Source organism: Oryctolagus cuniculus, chromosome 1 (assembly GCF_964237555.1).
Source record: "Oryctolagus cuniculus chromosome 1, mOryCun1.1, whole genome shotgun sequence".
NCBI classification, from domain to species: Eukaryota; Metazoa; Chordata; class Mammalia; order Lagomorpha; family Leporidae; genus Oryctolagus; species Oryctolagus cuniculus.
The window spans coordinates 160,568,154-160,586,643 of NC_091432.1; the positions used below are offsets into that span (position 1 = coordinate 160,568,154).

Consider the following 18,490-nt stretch of genomic DNA (forward strand, 5'->3'; position numbering starts at 1 on the left):
TCTGAGGCAGGAGTGCTGCCATCTATGAGTCTGCTGTGTGTCCTGTAAAACCTATAAATCTTAAGGTATGGAGAACAAGGCTTACAAATGTTGGGTATATAATTGCTGAGCCATGCTTATATAAAATGACTGAAAACTTGGGTTCACTTTAGACACTTATCTGCTGTGTTATTATTAATAATTAAGCTCTTAGGAACATAGTTTCCTCAATACATAACTCTAATAAGGTTGGTTTCCCAAGAAAATTGTGAGGGCTAAGCAAGAACACAGATATAAGATAACAAAGCCAATGCTTGGAACACTGTAGATGTTCAATATGTTAATTCATTTCTCCCTCTGTTTATCCTCCATCCTCCCTGCCTTCCTCTTGTAATCTCTTCCCGAGCAAAAATCTGACAAAATCTATTTTATTCTAGCAAAGTTTATACATAATTATTCTATGTGACCATATTTATACATATTTATACATATTTATACAGCACATCTTTTCAAGCTATTGTATGTTTTGAAATAACCAAAGAAGAAGAAGAAAATTAAAGAACTGTCTATAGTGAAATGGACATGGGGAGGACTAGGGTCAGAGAATGCAGCAAGGATACTATGAAAGGACTTAAGGCCGGCGCTGTGGCTCACTAGGCTAATCCTCTGCCTACGGCGCCAGCACACTGGGTTCTAGTCCCGGTCAGGGCGCTGGATTCTGTCCCGGTTGCTCCTCTTCCAGGCCAGCTCTCTGCTGTGGCCTGGGAGTGCAGTGGAGGATGGCCCAAGTGCTTGGGCCCTGCACCCCATGGGAGACCAGGAGAAGTACCTGGCTCCTGCCATCGGATCAGTATGGTGCACCGGCCACAGCGGCCATTGGAGGGTAAACCAACGGCAAAGGAAGACCTTTCTCTCTGTTTCTCTCTCTCTCACTGTCCACTCTGCCTGTCCAAACAAAAAGGGGGGGGTACTTAAAAAGAACTGGGATGGGGCAAGTGTTTGGTGCAACAGTAAAGACACTGCTTGGGAAACCAGCATCACATTTTGGTGTGCCTGGGTCCAAATCCAGTTCTGCTTTCGATTCCACCCTGAGATGCATTGGTGATAGTTCAAGTACTTGGTTCCCGGCCTGACCCAGTCCTCACTGATGTGGGGGCGTCTAGGAAGTAAATAATGGATACATGGTCTCACTCTCTCTGTCTCTCTCTCTCTCTCTGTCTCTCTCTCTCTGTCTCTCTCTCTCTCTTCTCCTCTCTTCCTTTCAAATAGAAACATTTATTTTTAAAAACAACTGAGAATGGAGAGTTAATTCAGCTTGCACAGTGATGCTTCCTCTAGCTTCCCTTCCCTGTTCTTTCTGTTCCAGATCTTCCTGTTTTCAGCAAGTCTTCTTTAAAAGGTTCCTGAGAAGCAGAAAACTCAGGGCAATTTCAGTCTTTGAGAAGTCTCTTTTATGCGAATGGACTTAAAAAAATAAGTGGCTCCTAAGGGTGCTGCCTCCATGTCTGCTTCTGACTCTCACTAAAACACATTTTGGTCTGGGATGACACTCAAAGTACTTATCAGGCAGCCTGGGTAAGCAAGTCCTAAATGCCTTCAGTCAGTCAGGTACACACCTGGCTTCTGGGGAGTCCACGGGCAACCTTGGCCTTAAGACAAAAGAAGCACAGTGCCCAGGACCCACAACACTTTCAGGGGGATAATAAAAGTGCTTTGATTGTCCTTTAAAATAAGAACTTTTGGAAATGAAAACAGCAATGGGAATAAACTTAATGCCACTGAATTATATACTAAAAGTGGATTCAAATGGAAAATCTTGTGTACATTTCAGCATAATAAAAAAAAGCAGGTACTGTTTTGAAAAATGAATCCTATCAAATGATACAGAAACTCATGGCTAAGCCAGAAAATGATGCTGGTAGGATAATCTCCATAAACATCTCAGAGGAGAAACTGATGGCGGCTATTACACAGAGAAATTTTACATAGAACAGGATATGCAAGTCCAAAAATACCTCCCAGGAGAAAAAAATGAGCACTGCATGTGTTCGTTTTGTGTAATAACACTCATTGATACATTGGTAATAATTTGAGGAGAATTAATAACACAGTCACATCACATACCAACAAAAACCAGTAACACAGTCTTAAGAGACAAATATTCAGATATTATTTATACAGGGAGATGGATATCCTTTATAACTGTCTATGAAAATATAGCCTAAGAAAGAGATTTCTTCAATAAGCTTTGAATTTTAAAAAAGAATATAATCCATTTTGGGTTCTATTTCTCTTTATCTCAATTCAGCGATATATATATTTTTAAATATTTTTATTTATTTACTTGAAAGTCAGAGTTACACAGACAGGAGAGGCAGAGAGAGAAAAAGAGAGGTCTTCCATCTGCTGGTTCACTACTCCTCAGTAGGCTGCAATGGCCAGAGCTGCGCCGATCTGAAGCCAGGAGCCAGGAGCTTCTTCCAGGTCTCCCACATGGGTGCAGGGGCCCAAGGACTTGGGCCACCTTTCACTGCCTTCCCAGGAGGCGCCCATATGGGATGACAGCACTGCAGGCAGCGGCTTTACCCGCTATGCTACAGTGCTGGCCCTTTTCAGGGATATATTTTTAAAAATTTTTAGTGGAGGAAAGAGCCTCTGATGGCAAAAGAGTTTATGGTCCTGGAAAGTCATAATGCAAACTTGAGCCCAGGAGTCCAGGGAAGTGATGGGCCAGTACAGTCCTGGGAGACTTGAAATCACAACTAATCCAGTCAGCACGGAAATATCAACACTCTAACAATGCTATGTCCATACCAGAGTTTAGAATCCTTGTGGTGGGACAGGCTAATCCCACCATGGTTGAGAATAATCATTAAACAAATACAGGTCCTTTCTTTAGCATGTAACAATACATGAACCCTTTGTGGTAAATTTGGAATGCACACCAATTTTTTTTAAAGATTTATTTATTTATTTGACAAAGTTACAGAGAGAGGTAAAGCCAGAGAGAGAGATCTTCTATCCGCTGGTTTGCTCCCCAGATGGCCGCAACAGCTGGAGCTGAGCCGATACGAAGCCAGGAGCCAGGAGCTTCTTCCGGGTCTCCCACATGGGTGCACGGGACCAAGGACTTGAGCCATCTTCTACTGCCATCCCAGGCCATAGCATAGAGCTGGATTGGAAGTGGAGCAGATGCTGGCACTGCAGGTCAGGGCTTTCACCCACTGTGCCATAGAACCAGCCCCACATCAATTTTAAAACATTGTCTATTTTAAAACATCCTCAGCTTTCTACCTCTGAATGAACTTGGTTATCCAAAAGTTTTTAGTTTATAAGCACTTACATGCCTTGAAAGAGCATTCAAAAGGCATCTCCACTTGGGAAAAAAAAATAGCACTTCACACTTGACACTGACCAATCAGATGTACCCAAACGGTAGTGGCACAGCCAGGAAAGACCATTAATCCCATGGTACTCCCTGAGATTCATGGTCTCTGGCCCCACCCTTCTCTCTGTTGCCTGTAGGTTGATTTCCAATACCCATATTAGAAATGTAGCCCACATTCTGGTTTACTATTCCTTCAAATTCTCATGTAAATGGATCTGATTCTACTCTAGAAGCCCATTCCCAAGGCCAAATGCTAGACTCTGTCTTTTCCAAGAATTGTCCTTCCTCTGAAATAATAAATCCAAAAACATCCTCTTTTATCATTATTTTCCATTCTTCCGGCTCCCTTCTAGCTCCTCCACTATTGTCATATTTATTCTTTATTTAAGTCATTCCTTTGATTCTTCAGCTTTCTGTGTTTGCAAGACCCTGACTGAACTCATTCCTTTGCTTAGATATGTTGTGTTCAGCCAACTATCTGCCATTATTCCTTCCTCTTTCTCTTACTTTAAAGGCTCATATGCCAGGGTAGGCATTAGTGCAGCCGTAAGATGCCACTTGGGATGCCCACTTCCCACAGCTGAGTGTCTTGTTTGAGTCCCAGCCCCATTTCCCATTTTAGCTTTCTGCTACTGTACACCCTGTAAGGCAGCATGAGACAGGCCAAGAACTTGGGTCCCACCTACCCACGTAGGAGACTTGGAATGAGTTCCAGTCTCCCGACTTCATCCTGGTCCAGCCTTTGCTCTTGCAGGCCCTTGGCCAGTGAACCAATAGATGCAAGATATTCTCTCTGTGTGTGTCTCTCTCTCTCTTTCAAACAAAAATGAAAATGCCTTAAAACAATATAAAGGTCTACATGCCAAAAAGCCAGCCTTGGGCCAATCCTCTAATGTCCTCAATGTTCCATCTGGTCTGATTCTTGGGAGGTGATAGAAAAACCTTTAAGAGAAGAGGCCTTTAATAGAAATTGACACAAGTTATGATAAGCATACAGCTAAGATGTGATGTGCAGAAGAAACAGCTGTCCAGTTCTCTTTGGAATTAACTGCATGGATTCCAAATACTCTGTATTTCCTTGCATGTGACTAGAGCTGTGGGTTGATAATCAGCATTCCCCTGACTTCCTGTAGGTTATCTCACTTCATGTGAGTTAAGTAAACATAAGAGACCATAACAGAAAAATTAAAAAGTCTCAATTCATGTGCAACATTTGAAATAATATTCAAATATTTCAGATTTCCTAAAGAATTACATAACTGCTGAAGAGTGAATGGTGAACTGTTTAAGATAAGGCAACATGGTGAAGTCTCCAGCAAGGAAGCAAATATTTTCTTTCCTTTATAAATGTTTTGTGAATTAGACATTTGTTTATGCACATGTTAATATCTGTCACAGTTCAATCACTGGTCTGCTGTTATGTAACCATACACTGTAATATAATTTAAAACTTTTCTGTAGCTTACAACAATATTAGGCAAACATTGAATGTGACTGTTGGAAGCAGTGCTAAAAACATGCTTCAAAATCAATTACTTGGCTTAGAAGCCAGAAATGAAAGAATAAAACTCTGAAAATAAAGCCAAACTACTATTACATGCTGTGCTGTTAACAGAGAAACAATGTGAGAAATATTAGAAATAATACAGGAAATTTTAAAACCATTAATATATAATAACACAATGGCTAAGGATTTATATGCCCTGAGACTACATTTCACATTCTTTGTATTTATTATATTGAGTCTTTTGAATTTTATGAGTTTTTAATTAAGTGTCTTACAACCTTCCTTTTGTCCAAAGAAAAAGCCGAACCCCATACAAATGCATTTTAAAATAATATATATTTGTTTTATTTTGGTTTTTCTGACTGTAACATGAGCAGGGTTGTTAAATTGGAAAATGCTACAAAATGTGAAGATGAACACAATCACCTAGAGTCTCAGCATTTAAGGCCAACTTGAGTAGCGTTTTGAGCTTTTCTAGTTTTTTGTTTATATTGTCACATAATTCAGATAAAATTCTCTATCTTAATGTTTTCCTTAACCTTAAACAAGAATTTATTAAGACACAAAGGACTATCTATGGACTCTATAAATAATGCACAACATCTCATAATATAATTATAGCATATTTAATTAACACTACTGCTAATACTAAACATTTAGGTGGCTTTCAAATTTTGCCAGTACACAATTCAGTAATGAGTATATTTGGTATCAACTGTATTTCCAGTTTAAATTATTTCCCTTTGAGAAAGTTACCTAAGAGAAGAGTTATTAAGTCACATAGGATCATGACACATACTTCCAAATTCCATTCAATGATGATTAGAACAATTTACAATCTTCTTGGCAACATAAAAAAATTCCAGCTCACCCCATCTTTACTGCACCAAGCACTATTTTTACAAATATTGCCAGTTTCATTAGCAAAACAAAAAGAACTCATAGCTTCAATTCACATATTTTATTATTTGTAAATTTAGGAACTTTTTAAAATAAATTCATTTATTTGTTTGAAGGACAAATAAGGCTAGGCCCAGTTGTAGCCAGGAGTCAGGAACTCCAATCAGGTCTCCCACAAGGATGTCAGGGACCCAAGTGCTACCTCCCAAGGTATGCATTAGCAGGAAGCTGGATCCAAAGTAGAGGCGGGATTCCATACCAGGCACTCTGATATGAAATGTAGTATCCCAAGTGGCAGCTTAAACCACTCTGCCACAATGCCCACCCAACAAATTGAGTATTTTCCTGTAGTTATTATTTACAATTGCCTATATTCACATATATGTCTTTGCTCTTTTTCTAAGGTCATTAACATTTTTTCCATGTGATATGTGTGAGTCTTGTATGTTTCAAGCATACCAGTTCATATGCTATCATATCTGCCGTTTTTATGGCTTGAACCGATACCTACTTGGAATGCCAGCATTACACTCGGCAGCTTAACCTGCTATGCGACAATGCTGGCCCCAGTTGCAGTTTTCTTGAGACTAGGTTTAAAACTAGCAGAGAGTCACTTCTGCTATGTTCTCTCAATCAAATCAGCCACATTCAAGAGACAGAGGAACATTCACCTCTTGATGGGGAAGTAGCTAGGGCAAACAAAGAGATCAGCCAGCTTTGGAGAAGTATGACTGTGTCTTCCTTTATTAAGCTTGGCACAATTTTCCTCCTAAAAGCATTTTATGTGACTGATGTTGTGGCACAGCAGGTTAAGCAGCGTCTGTGACACCAGCAACACTTATGAGCACCATTTCAAGTGTCAGCTTCTCCACTTCCATCCATCTCCCTGCTAATGCACCTGGGAAAGCAGCAGAAGATGGTCCAAATGGTTGGGTCCCTGCTACCCACATGGGAGTTCCTGGCTCCTGGCGTTGATCTGGTCCAGCTTCAGCACTTGCAACCATTTGGGGAGTGAACCAGCAGATGGAAGATATTCTCTCTCTCTCTCTCTCTCTCTCTCTCTCTCTCTGTGTGTGTGTGTGTGTATGTAATCTGCCCTTTAAATAAATAAAATTTTTTAAAACAGCATTTGAAATTTGTGTTTCCATAGTAATTTGCATGTTTTCTTCTCTTTTACAACTTACTGATTAGTGTTGATACTAAGGAAAGCTATTGTCTCAATGATTCTAATTATTTCTCAGTTTAATATCCTGGAAGTCCTAAGAAGATAATCATCTTGTCACAAAAATAAATAGGACTTTTCAAGTGTTCTTCATCAGTAGTTAAATCTTTTATTTCTATCTCATGCGTATTATACTTAAGACTTTCAGAACAATGCTATCAGGAAGCATCGTTGTTTTGTTTCTGTTGCAAATTTTGTGGGTTTTTTTCTTATTTTTTTTTATTTAGTTGAAAGAGACAGAGACAGAAAGAGACAAAGAAAGGGATGTTCCATCTCCTGGTTCACTCCCCATATGCTCCCAACGGCTAGGGCTCAGTCAAACCAAAGCCAGGAGATCAGAACTTGATTCACATCTGTCGCATAGATAGTAGGGACCCAAGTACTAGAGCCTTCATCTGCTGCCTCCCAGTGTGTGCATTAGCAGGAAGCTGGATCAGAAATGGAGTGGGCTGGCGCCACGGCTCACTAGGCTAATTCTCCACCTTGCAGTGCTGGCACACCGGGTTCTAGTCCCAGTAAGGGCGCTGGATTCTGTCCCGGTTGCCCCTCTTCCAGGCCAGCTCTCTGCTGTGGCCAGGGAGTGCAGTGGAGGATGGCCCAAGTGCTTGGGCCCTGCACCCCATGGGAGACCAGGGTAAGTACCTGGCTCCTGCCATCGGATCAGCGCAGTGCGCCGGCCGCAGCGCGCCAGCCGTGGCAGCCATTGGAGGGTGAACCAACGGCAAAGGAAGGCCTTTCTCTCTGTCTCTCTCTCTCACTGCCCACTCTGCCTGTCAAAAAATAAAAAAAAAGAAAAGAAAAGAAATGGAGTGGGACTTAAACCCATGCACTCTGATATGGGATGTGGGTATCCCAAATGTCATCTTAACTGCTCTACCAAATGCCTGCCACTGAACAATTTTTAAAGTATAAATATATTCAAGTTATCAATAGTTATATGTATATATTTCCCAGAGTTAAATTAATTCACATACTTTTATCAGGCAATGTAATACAAATAAATATAAAAGTGGGTTCTCATTTCCAATTAATTGAATGCAGGGTAAGGGACAATAAAACAAGACAACAAAGATAATGAATAATGTTTTGGATACTGCAATATGTTCTCCCAAAAATGTATAAATTTCCAAATATAAATCATAACCAGAGATTGGATTAACATGGCAGAATAGGGGGGAGCTTACTACTCTACTTCTAGGAGAAGATAGTTTAAAAAAAGTAGAGAGGGGCACCACTGTGGCACAGTGGGTTAAATCTCCATAGGTACTGGTTCTAGTCCCAGCTGCTCCTCTTCCAATCCAGCTCTCTGCTATTGCCTGGGAAAGCAGTAGAAAATGACCCAGGCACTTGGGCCCCTAAACCTGTGTAGAAGACCCAGAAGAAACTCCTGGGTCCTGGCTTTGGATCAGTGCAGCTCTGGCCATTGCGGCCATTTGGGGAATGAACCAGCAGATGGAAGACCCCACTCTCTGTTTCTCTCTCTCACTGTCTGTAACTACCTCTCAATAAATAAATAAAACTTCTTTTAAAAAATGGAAAGAGTACTGTCTTAGGGAACAGTTAGGGAGAATACAGCAGTGGAAACTACACGCAAATTAGAGGGACATAGTGGACCTATGTGGAGGGTGTGGGTATGCACAAATCAGAACCCCAGCAGCCGAGAGCCTCAGCACCATCTTTGGAGAGAGGTGAGACCAGACTGTAACAGTCCAAGCCACTGGCGATAAAGCTGCAGGAAAATCTGGGAAGGAATCCGGCTTGGAGCCCTCTGGGGGATAGTGTACCTGCCAAACTGGAGGAGGAGGTGCCTCATTTCTCTCTCCCCAGTCACCCTGCAACAGCATCCTGTAACAAACCAATAGAGAGCAGGTGCCACTTTGGACATACATAACAGGTGTGCCAGCTCGTATCCAGACCCTGCAACCAGCCAAGTGGAGACTCCTGAGTCTGCAGGGGAGAACTTCTGGAGAGCTGGGTGCTGGTGACTGCGGGAGGCTTGTGTGCTGGGACTGTGAAAATACTGAGACTACGAGGCTTTGAAAACACGGAGCCTGTGTGGGAAGGCTTAGGGTGTGGCGGAGACTTTTGGCAGTCACTGTGGGAGGCTCCACACACTCAGTAATCTCTGGTTCCCTGGTGAGGGACACTGCTGGGGAATCTGCTTACAACAAGGACTGCATGGATCCTTTATGTGCTCCTTGTGCAAGTGCAGACAAATATACTCACCGGGGCTAACACCCAGGCACTGGTCTCCTTTGAGGAGAGGAAATGAGCTGAGTATACACCAACAGAGGAAAAACCTCCCCTCTGATTTAGAGAGAGAGTGACTTACCACACCCAACCTGAATGTCACCTTAACACTCTCTTCACCTTGGAACAATGAACAGAGCTCCCTGACCATATCCACCACACGATTTTAGGTATTCTCTGCAAGCAGACACCCACTAATCCACACAGACATAGTCCAAAGATAAAAGCTGCCACAGCAAAAAAATAAGGAAGAAACCAACAAATATCTCGACAAATGTCAAATAATAAATGCACCAATTCAAGAAAAAAGAATAAGGAACACAACATGATGCCCCAAAAGAATACAACACTTCAATAATAGATTGTGAAGCTGAAGACTTTGAAGAAAGGCAAGAAATGGAATTCAAAAAATTGATCATAAGATTACATAGAAGTAATCAGAAGTAAATGTACAAACTAATGAAATCCATACAACACATGAAAAAAAATTTCTCCCACGAAACAGATCTTAAAGAGAAAGCAAAATGAAATCTTGGAAATGAGGAATTAGATAGAACAAATTAAAAAAATGCAGTGGAATGCCATAACAAGAGAATCAGTGAAGCAGAAAAAAGAATATCCAACTTAGAAGAAAAATTGCAGTAAATTATAGAGTCAGACAAAAAAAAAAAAAAAAAAAGAGAAAATTAAACTAAAAACCACTGTTGAGACTACAGGATACTAGCAAATGACCCAACATACAGGTTCTAGGAATTCCTGAAGGCATGAAAGAAAATATTAAAAGACTTTTTTAGTGAAATAATAACGGAAAATTTCCCTAATTTGGAGAAAGGGACATCCAAGTACAGGAAGCACGTAGAACTCTTAATAGATATTACCATAAAATATCTTCACCACAATACATTGTAATCAAACTCTCCACAGCAAAACATAAAGAAAAGATTTTAAAATGTGCACGAGAGATATACCAGATTACTTTCAAAGGATCTCCAATTAGACTCAAAGCAGACTTCTCATTAGAAACCCTACAGGCCGGCGCCATGGCTCACTAGGCTAGTCCTCTGCCTTGCGGCACCAGCACACCGGGTTCTAGTCCCAGTCAGGGCGCCGGATTCTGTCCCAGTAGCCCCTCCTCCAGGCCAGCTCTCTGCTGTGGCCAGGGAGTGCAGTGGAGGATGGCCCAAGTCCTTGGGCCCTGCACCCCATGGGAGACCAGGAGAAGTACCTGGCTCCTGCCATCGGATCGGCGCGGTGCGCTGGCCGCAGTGCGCCAGCCGCGCCGGCCATTGGAGGGTGAACCAACGGCAAAGGAAGACCTTTCTCTCTGTCTCTCTCTCTCACTGTCCACTCTGCCTGTCAAAAAAAAAAAAAAAAATACGCCGGCGCCGCGGCTCACTAGGCTAGTCCTCCGCCTTGTGGCGCCGGCACACTGGGTTCTAGTCCCAGACAGGGCACTGGATTCTGTCCCAGTTGCCCCTCTTCCAGGCCAGCTTTCTGCTGTGGCCAGGGAGTGCAGTGGAGGATGGCCCAAGTACTTGGGCCCTGCACCCCATGGGAGACCAGGATAAGTACCTGGCTCCTGCCATCAGATCAGCACGGTGCGCTGGCCGCGGCGGCCATTGGAGGGTGAACCAAGGGCAAAGGAAGACCTTTCTCTCTGTCTCTCTCTCTCATTGTCCACTCTGCCTGTCAAAAAATAAAAATAAAATAAAAATAAAAAATAAATAAAAAAAGAAACCCTACAGACTAGGAATATGGCGAGATATATTCCAAGTCGTAAGAGAAAAAACTGTCATCCCAGAATACTGTCCCACACAAAGCTCTCATTTATGAATGAAGGTGAAATAAAGACATTCCATAACAAACAGAAATTGAATGAATTTGTCACCACCTATCCAGCCTTTCAAAAGATGCTTAAGATGCTCTGCACACAGAAACACAGAAACATGGTCACCTGTGTGAAAGAAGGTAAAGTAAGAAAATCATCCAGTAAAAGTACAAAGGAAATACAAAGAAATAGGAATATTTATGGAAAAATGGCAAGGCATAGTTGTTACTTATCAATAGTCACCTTGAATGTAAATAGCCTCAACTCTCCAGTTAAAAGACAAAGACTGGTTGAATGGATTGAAAAATAAAACTGTCTATTTGCTCTCTATAAGAAACACATCTCACCAACAAAGATGCATGTATGATGAAAGTGAAAGGATGGAAAAGATATTCCCTACTAACAGAAATCAAAAAGAGCTGGTATAGGTATCCTAATATCAGACAAAATAGACTTTAACACAAAACTATTAAAAGAGACAAAGAAGGGCACTATGTAATGATTAAGGGATCAGTTCAACAGGAAAATGTAACTATTATAAATCTATATGCACTAAATTACAGGGCACCTGGCAATTTAAAAGAATTGTTAGTGGATCTAAAGGGAGACATAGACTCTAATAGTAATGGGGAACTACAATAGCCCACTTTCAGCAATGAACGCATCAGCTGCGTAGAAAATCAACAAGGAAACAACAGAGTTAATCAACACTTTAGACCTAATAGGCCTAACAGTTATCTACAGAACTTTCCCTTTTACAGTTACAGAATAGACATTCTTCTCATCAGTGCATGGAACTTTCTCTAGGATTGACCAAATGCTAGGCCATAAAATAAGTCTCAGCAAATTCAAAAGAATCAAAATCATACTATGCATCTTCTCAGACCACAAAACAGTGTAGCTGGAAGAGACTGAACAACATGCTCCCAAATGAACAGTGGGTCCTGAAGAAATAAAAAGAGAAATAAAAAAATTTCAGGAAACAAGTAAGGATGAGAACATATCAACATATCAAAACTTAGGTGATACAACAAAAGCAGTGTTAAGAGAAAAGTTTATAGCAATTGGTGTCTACATCCAGAAATTGGAAAGGCACCAAATAAATGAGCTATCAATACATCTCAGGGATCTATAAAAACAATAGCAAACCAAACCCAAAAATAGTAGAAGAAAAGAAATAATTAAAATTAGAGAAGAAATCAACAAAATTGAAACCAAAAAAGCAATTCCAAAGATTAGCAAAGTGAAGACCTGGTTTTTTGAAAAAAGAAAAAAAAAGCAAACAAAATTAGCACATCATTGGCCCGACTAATAAAATAAAAAAGGAGGGAGAAGACCCAAATTAATAAAATCAGAGATGAAAATGGAAATGTAATAACAGACACCACAGACATAAAAAGAATCATCAGAAATTACTACCAAGAGTTGTATGCCAGCAAACCGGGAAACCTAGAAGAAAGGGCAGAAAACTTAGAAGAAATGGATAGATTCCTGGACACATACAACCTACCTAAATAGACCCATGAAGACACAGAAAACATAAACAGACCCATAGCCAATATGGAAACTGAATCAGTAATAAAGACTCTCCCAAAAAAGAAAACTAGGACTAGATGGATTCACTACTGAATTCTACCAGACATTTAATGAACTAACTCCAGTTCTTCTGAAGTTATTCAAAACAACTGAAAGAGAGGGAATCTTCCCAAATTCTTTCTATGAAGCCAGCATCACCTTAATTTCTAAACCTAAAAAAGATGCAACCGAGAAAGAGAACTACAAACCAATTTCCCTGATGAACATAGATGCAAAAATCAACAAAATTCTGGCAAATCAAATCCAACAACACATCATAAAGATCATTCACCCAGACCAAGTGGGATTTATCCCTGGTATGCAGTGATGGTTAAATATTTGCAAATCAATCAATGTGATACATCATATTAACAAACTGAACAAAAACTATATGATTATCTTAATAGATGCAGAGAAATAATTTGATAAAATACAACAGCTTTTCATGATGAAAACTCTAAGCAAGTTGAGTATAGAAGGAACATTCCTCAACACAATCAAGGCAATTTATGACAAACCCACAGCCAGCATCCTATTAAATGGGGAAAAGTTGGAAGTATTCCCACTGAGATCTGGTACCAAACAAGGATGCCCACTGTGACCACTACTATTCAATATAGTCCTGGAAGTTTTAGCCAGAGTCATTAGGCAAGAAAAAGAAATCAAAGGGATACAAACTGGGAAGGAGGATATTAAACTATCCCTATTTGCAGATGACATGATTCTATATGCAGGGGATCCAAAAGACTCCACTAAGAGACTACTTTAATTCATGGAAGAGTTTGGTAAAGTCACAAGATATAAAATAAACACACAAAAATCAACAACCTTTGTATCCACAGACAATGCCATGGCTGAGAAAGAACTTCTAAGGTCAATCTCATTCACAATAGCTACAAAAAATCAAATACCTTGGAATAAACTTAACCAAGGAGGTCAAAGATCTCTAAGATGAGAATTTCAAAATGTTAAAGAAAGAAAAAGAAGATATAAAAAATGGAAAAATCTTTCATGTTCATGAATTGGAAGAATCAATATCATCAAAATGTCCATACTTCCAAAAGCATTTTACAGATTCATTGTAATACCAATCAAACTACTAAGGACATTCTTCTCAGATATAGAAAAAATGATGCTGAAATTCATATGGAAACACAGGAGACCCTAAATAGCTAAAGCAATCTTATATGACAAAAAAACAAAGCTGGAGGTATCACAGTATCAGATTTCAATACATACTATAGGGCAGTTATAATCAAAACAGGCTGGTGCTGGTACCAAAACAGGCTGGTGCTGGTACAAAAACAGATGGATAGACGAATGGAACAGAATAGAAATGCCAGAAATCAACCCAAGCACCTACAACCAACTTACATTTGACAAAGAAGCTAAAACCAATCCCTGAAGCAAGGATAGTCTCTTCAACAAATGGTGCTGGGAAAACTTGATTTCCACATACAGAAGTATGAAGCAAAACCCCTAACTTATACCTTACACAAAAGACCACTTAAAATGGATTAAAGACATAAATTTATGATCTGCCACCATCAAATTATTAGAGAACATTGGGGAAACCCTGCAAGACATTGGCATAGGCAAAGACTTCTTGGAAAAGATCCCAGAGGCACAAGCAATCAAAGCCAAAATTCATAAATGGTATTACATCAAATTGAGAAGCTTCTTTATTGCAAAAGAAACACTCAGGAAAGTGAAGAGGCAACCAATAGGATGGGAAAAATTATTTGCAAACTATGCAAGTGATAAAGGATTCATAACCATAATATTTAAAGAGATCAAGGAACTCTACAACAACAAAACAAACAACCCAGTGAAGAAATGGGCAAAGGATTAAACAGACATTTTTTCAAAAGAGGAAATACAAATGGTCAACAGACACATGAAAAAATGCTCACAATCACTAGCGACCAGGGAAATGCATATCCAAACCACAATGAGGTTTTACCTTACCCCAATTAGAATGGCTCACATACAGAAATCAATAAATAACAAATGCTGGTGAGGATGTAGAAGGAAAGGTACCCTAATCCACTGTTGGTGGGAATGTAAAGCCACTATGGAAATAGTATGGCGATACCTCAGAAATTTGAATATAGACCTACCATATGACCTAGCCATCCCGCTCCTGGGAATTTACCCAAGGGAAATAAAATCAGCATATGAAAGAGTTATCTGCACCCCCATGTTTATTGCAGCTCAATTCACAATAGCTAAGATATGGAATCAACCCAAATGCTGAAAATTGAATAGTCTGGACGAGATGACTTTGAATCAGTCAGGAGAATTTGAAGTCTCATTTATTTACTTTGTTAGGAATGAGGATGGTGCTGTGGTTGTAAATGGTATCTATATCTACATCTATGTGTATGAATGATACACACTATATCTATCTGTAGATAGATGGGGAATACTGAAGTATACAGGGATGAAATAAATTGTGTTTGAGATTTACTTTAAAACCAATAAAGTGGGACAACAAAGATGAAAAAAAATGCTGAAATCTACTGAATACTGAATGAAGAAATTATGAGATATGTACACTATGGACTACCACACAGTGATTTTAAAAAAATGAAATCCGATCATTTACAACAAAATGGATGAATCTGGAAAATATCATACTTAGTGAAATAAACCAGTTCCAACGGGACAAATACCACATGTTCTCCCTGACCTGTGACAACTAAGAGTGAAACTAAAAGGCAATCCATAGAAATGAAATTCACTTTGAGAAGCAATGACTTGAAAACCCCTTGTCTTGACTATTGAGGAACAGTTTTGGGGTTTTTGTTTGTTTTGTTGTTGTTTTGGTTTTTTATTTGTTGAATTCTTTACTTAACATAGAGTTAAACATATGTGCATAAAGTCAATTGAAAATAGATCTCAGTAAAAAATAAGAGTGTGAGTAAGAGAGGAAGAAGGAAGAGGGATTAGGAGTATGGGTGGGGAGGTGGGCATGGTGGGAAGAATCATTATGTTCCTAAACTTGTAATTACAAAGTATATGAAGTTTGTAACTGTAAAGCATTATAGTTCTGTATACACTCCCACAGATTTACTTCTAAGGGTACAGTTTAAAAACTTGTCATGGGACCGCAAATCCCCTTAAGCTGGGTGGTAAAAATACCATCTTATGTGTTAAAGTGATCATATGGATAGGATTAGGGGTCTGGTAATAATAATAGATAGAATTAAAAAGGAGTGAATGCTCCAACCTGGAAAGCAGTCCACACAGCAGACTCAGGAAGACAATTGCTTTAAATAGCATTCTTACCTCAGACTCAACCCTAAAGCATTCTGGTCTGGCTGAAAAGCCCACTACAGCATTTCAGGCATAGAAATCCAACACACTGTGGCAAAAAAAGTGTCCTACATGAAGGATCTCTGTGGGTGAGACCCCAGTGGATAGAACTGGTCAATAAAGAAGGAGGTACTTTTCTCTGAAGGAAGGAGAGAACTTCCACTTTGCTTCTGGCCCTGTCTAAATACTGACAGAGTTTGTGCATTCAAAAGGCTTCCATAGCCTTGGCAGCTCATGTCAAGAGCCTTGGGTGATCATTGACATCATACAGAAGAGTGTTAATTGTTAAATTAACAAGTGTCACCATGCACTAACTTCCCATGCAGGACCTCTGTCCTCAAAATGCTATATTAGGAGTATGTCTAAGTGCTCCCAAATGATGTATCATTCTTGGGTGCTTCATTAAAATTAATTAAGTTTCTAAAAAAAAAGAAGTGAAATTAACTTCAAGATGCAATAACTTTGAAGAGCCCTTGTCTCGACTGCTGAGAATAGTTTTTTTTTGTTTTGGTTTGGTTTTGGTTTTTGGCTGTTTTTTACTGTTGAACTCTTTACTTAGTATAGAGTTGGTCTTCTGTGTATAAAGTTAATTGAAAATGGTTCTTAGTAGAGAATGAGTCTGGGGATGGGAGAGGGAGGAGGAGAAGAAATGGGAAAATGGATAAGAGGGTGGGTATGGTAGGAAGAATCACTGTATTCTTTTTTTTCTTTCTTTTTTTTTTTTTTTGACAGGCAGAGTGGACAGTGAGAGAGAGAGACAGAGAGAAAGGTCTTCCTTTTCCATTGGTTCACCCCTCAGTGGCCACTGCATCCGGCGCACTGTGGCAAGTGCACCATGCTGATCTGAAGCCAGGAGCCAGGTGCTTCCTCCTGGTCTCCCAGGCAGGTGCAGGGCCCAAGGACTTGGGCCATCCTCCACTGAACTCTCAGGCCACAGCAGAGAGCTGGACAGGAAAAGGAGCAACCCGACTGGGACTAGAACCCGGTGTGCCAGTGCCGCAGATGGAGGATTAGCCTATGGAGCCGTAGCACCAGCCTGAATCACTATATTCTTAAAGTTGTACTTATGAAATGCATAAAGTCTGTATTCCTTAAATAAAACATTTCTTTGGGGGGGATTAATTAAAAAAGAAAAAATCATAACCATAAAACATTCTATTGACTCTCACAAATATCTAATATTTCTAAATAAATATAAAACATCATAAATATCAGCCATTTCTCCTTTCTCCCCAAGTTTGACTATTTACACTCAGTGTAATGAGTCATTGTAAGAACACAAATACATCTTAGAGCATGGCTCTGTACTCACATGTGATGGATAGTCATATGGTGGAGTGTATTCTTCCGCATATGTGGTCAATGTGTACCTAAGAGAGAGAAGTCAATGTTTGAAAACAGAATGACTTCAGAAGGAGAGATGCTTAAAATTGTATTCTTTACATTCAGTAAAAACATTTCAAAAAGATTTGGGCCTAATAACATTTTCAAATGTTGTAACTGTCCCAGGCCTTCTTTATGGGGTTAGCTACCACCAACAGTGCACCACCTCCTTCTGATTCAGCCTCACCTACCTCTCTCCTGTACTAAGGATATTTGTGGCTATTGAGTTGCACATCCCTGAGCTCAGCTGTTTTGAATTTTAAGAATTCTCTTTACCACTCAGTTCCTCCTTCTGAAACCATTTTGAACCTATGGTGTTTTCTGCACATAAATGATAAAAAGATAAGACAAGACAACTAGGTGGACTGAGTTACATAATATCCCCAATCTCCACCCCATTAAACACACAGAAATGTTAGAAAAAATATACCCACAACTCTCAAGTACACAAGCATAGCTAAGCTCAATAGGGAAACTCTGAGGAACAGAAATGAAGAGGAACGTCATTACCATTTGAAATCAAAAAGTCCCAAGGCTAGAGGATGGAATTTGAACCACCATTCAAGGGCAAGAGAAGTAGCCTTGAGTTCGAAAGAGGCAAAGAGCTAAACTCCTACATACAAGCTCAGAACACATAGATGTTGTACTTTCACATAAGAGACCAGAGAAGCTCAAGCAACCAGCCCAGAGAGACTTCCCAGAAAATATAGTTATTTGATCTTAAGAAATTAAAATGCCATTTCCGTTCCTGGCAATATTATGTGGGTAAAAGGACATTCTAAAAAGTTTTAATGCCAAGCTGTTGGGAAAGGAGGAGAATTCACCAAGAAGCCCAGAAATATCAAGTCCAACAGTCTACTGGGTTCAGGTGCTAGCATGTTTCCTGATGGTAACCACCAATTCCTGCCAGCTCTCAAGGATGGATTCCAGAGCAGCAGCAGAAGCAGCACCTGGGGACACATTCAAATTCAGTGGTCCCTCACTATCCATGGGGGATTGGTTCCAGGAACACTTCACGCATACCAAAACTCGTAGATGCTCAAGCCCCAGTAATAAAATGGTGTAATGTTTGCATAGAACCAATGTACATCCTTGTGTATGTATAAATCACCCAGAGATTGCTTGTCATTCCCAATAGCA

General features: G+C 40.0%; 1 protein-coding gene across 11 annotated transcripts in view; it reads right to left on the reverse strand.

The window, feature by feature from the left end:
• Window positions 1–18,490, reverse strand: part of CFAP95 (cilia and flagella associated protein 95) — a 210,576-nt gene that overhangs the window by 108,369 nt on the left and 83,717 nt on the right. For 7 of the 11 annotated variants that reach the window (XM_051846478.2, XM_070050984.1, XM_002708236.5 and 4 more), the window contains exon 5: window positions 17,280–17,337. The exons of 1 other annotated variant lie outside the window; for it this stretch is intronic. In XM_051846478.2, the coding sequence (XP_051702438.1) occupies window positions 17,280–17,337 (58 nt within the window). Of the gene's footprint in view, window positions 1–2,308; window positions 3,152–3,176; window positions 4,310–17,279; window positions 17,338–18,490 lie in introns of those variants that run through there. 3 more of the 11 variants (XM_051846472.2, XM_051846489.2, XM_070050972.1) reach the window with 3 other exon arrangements.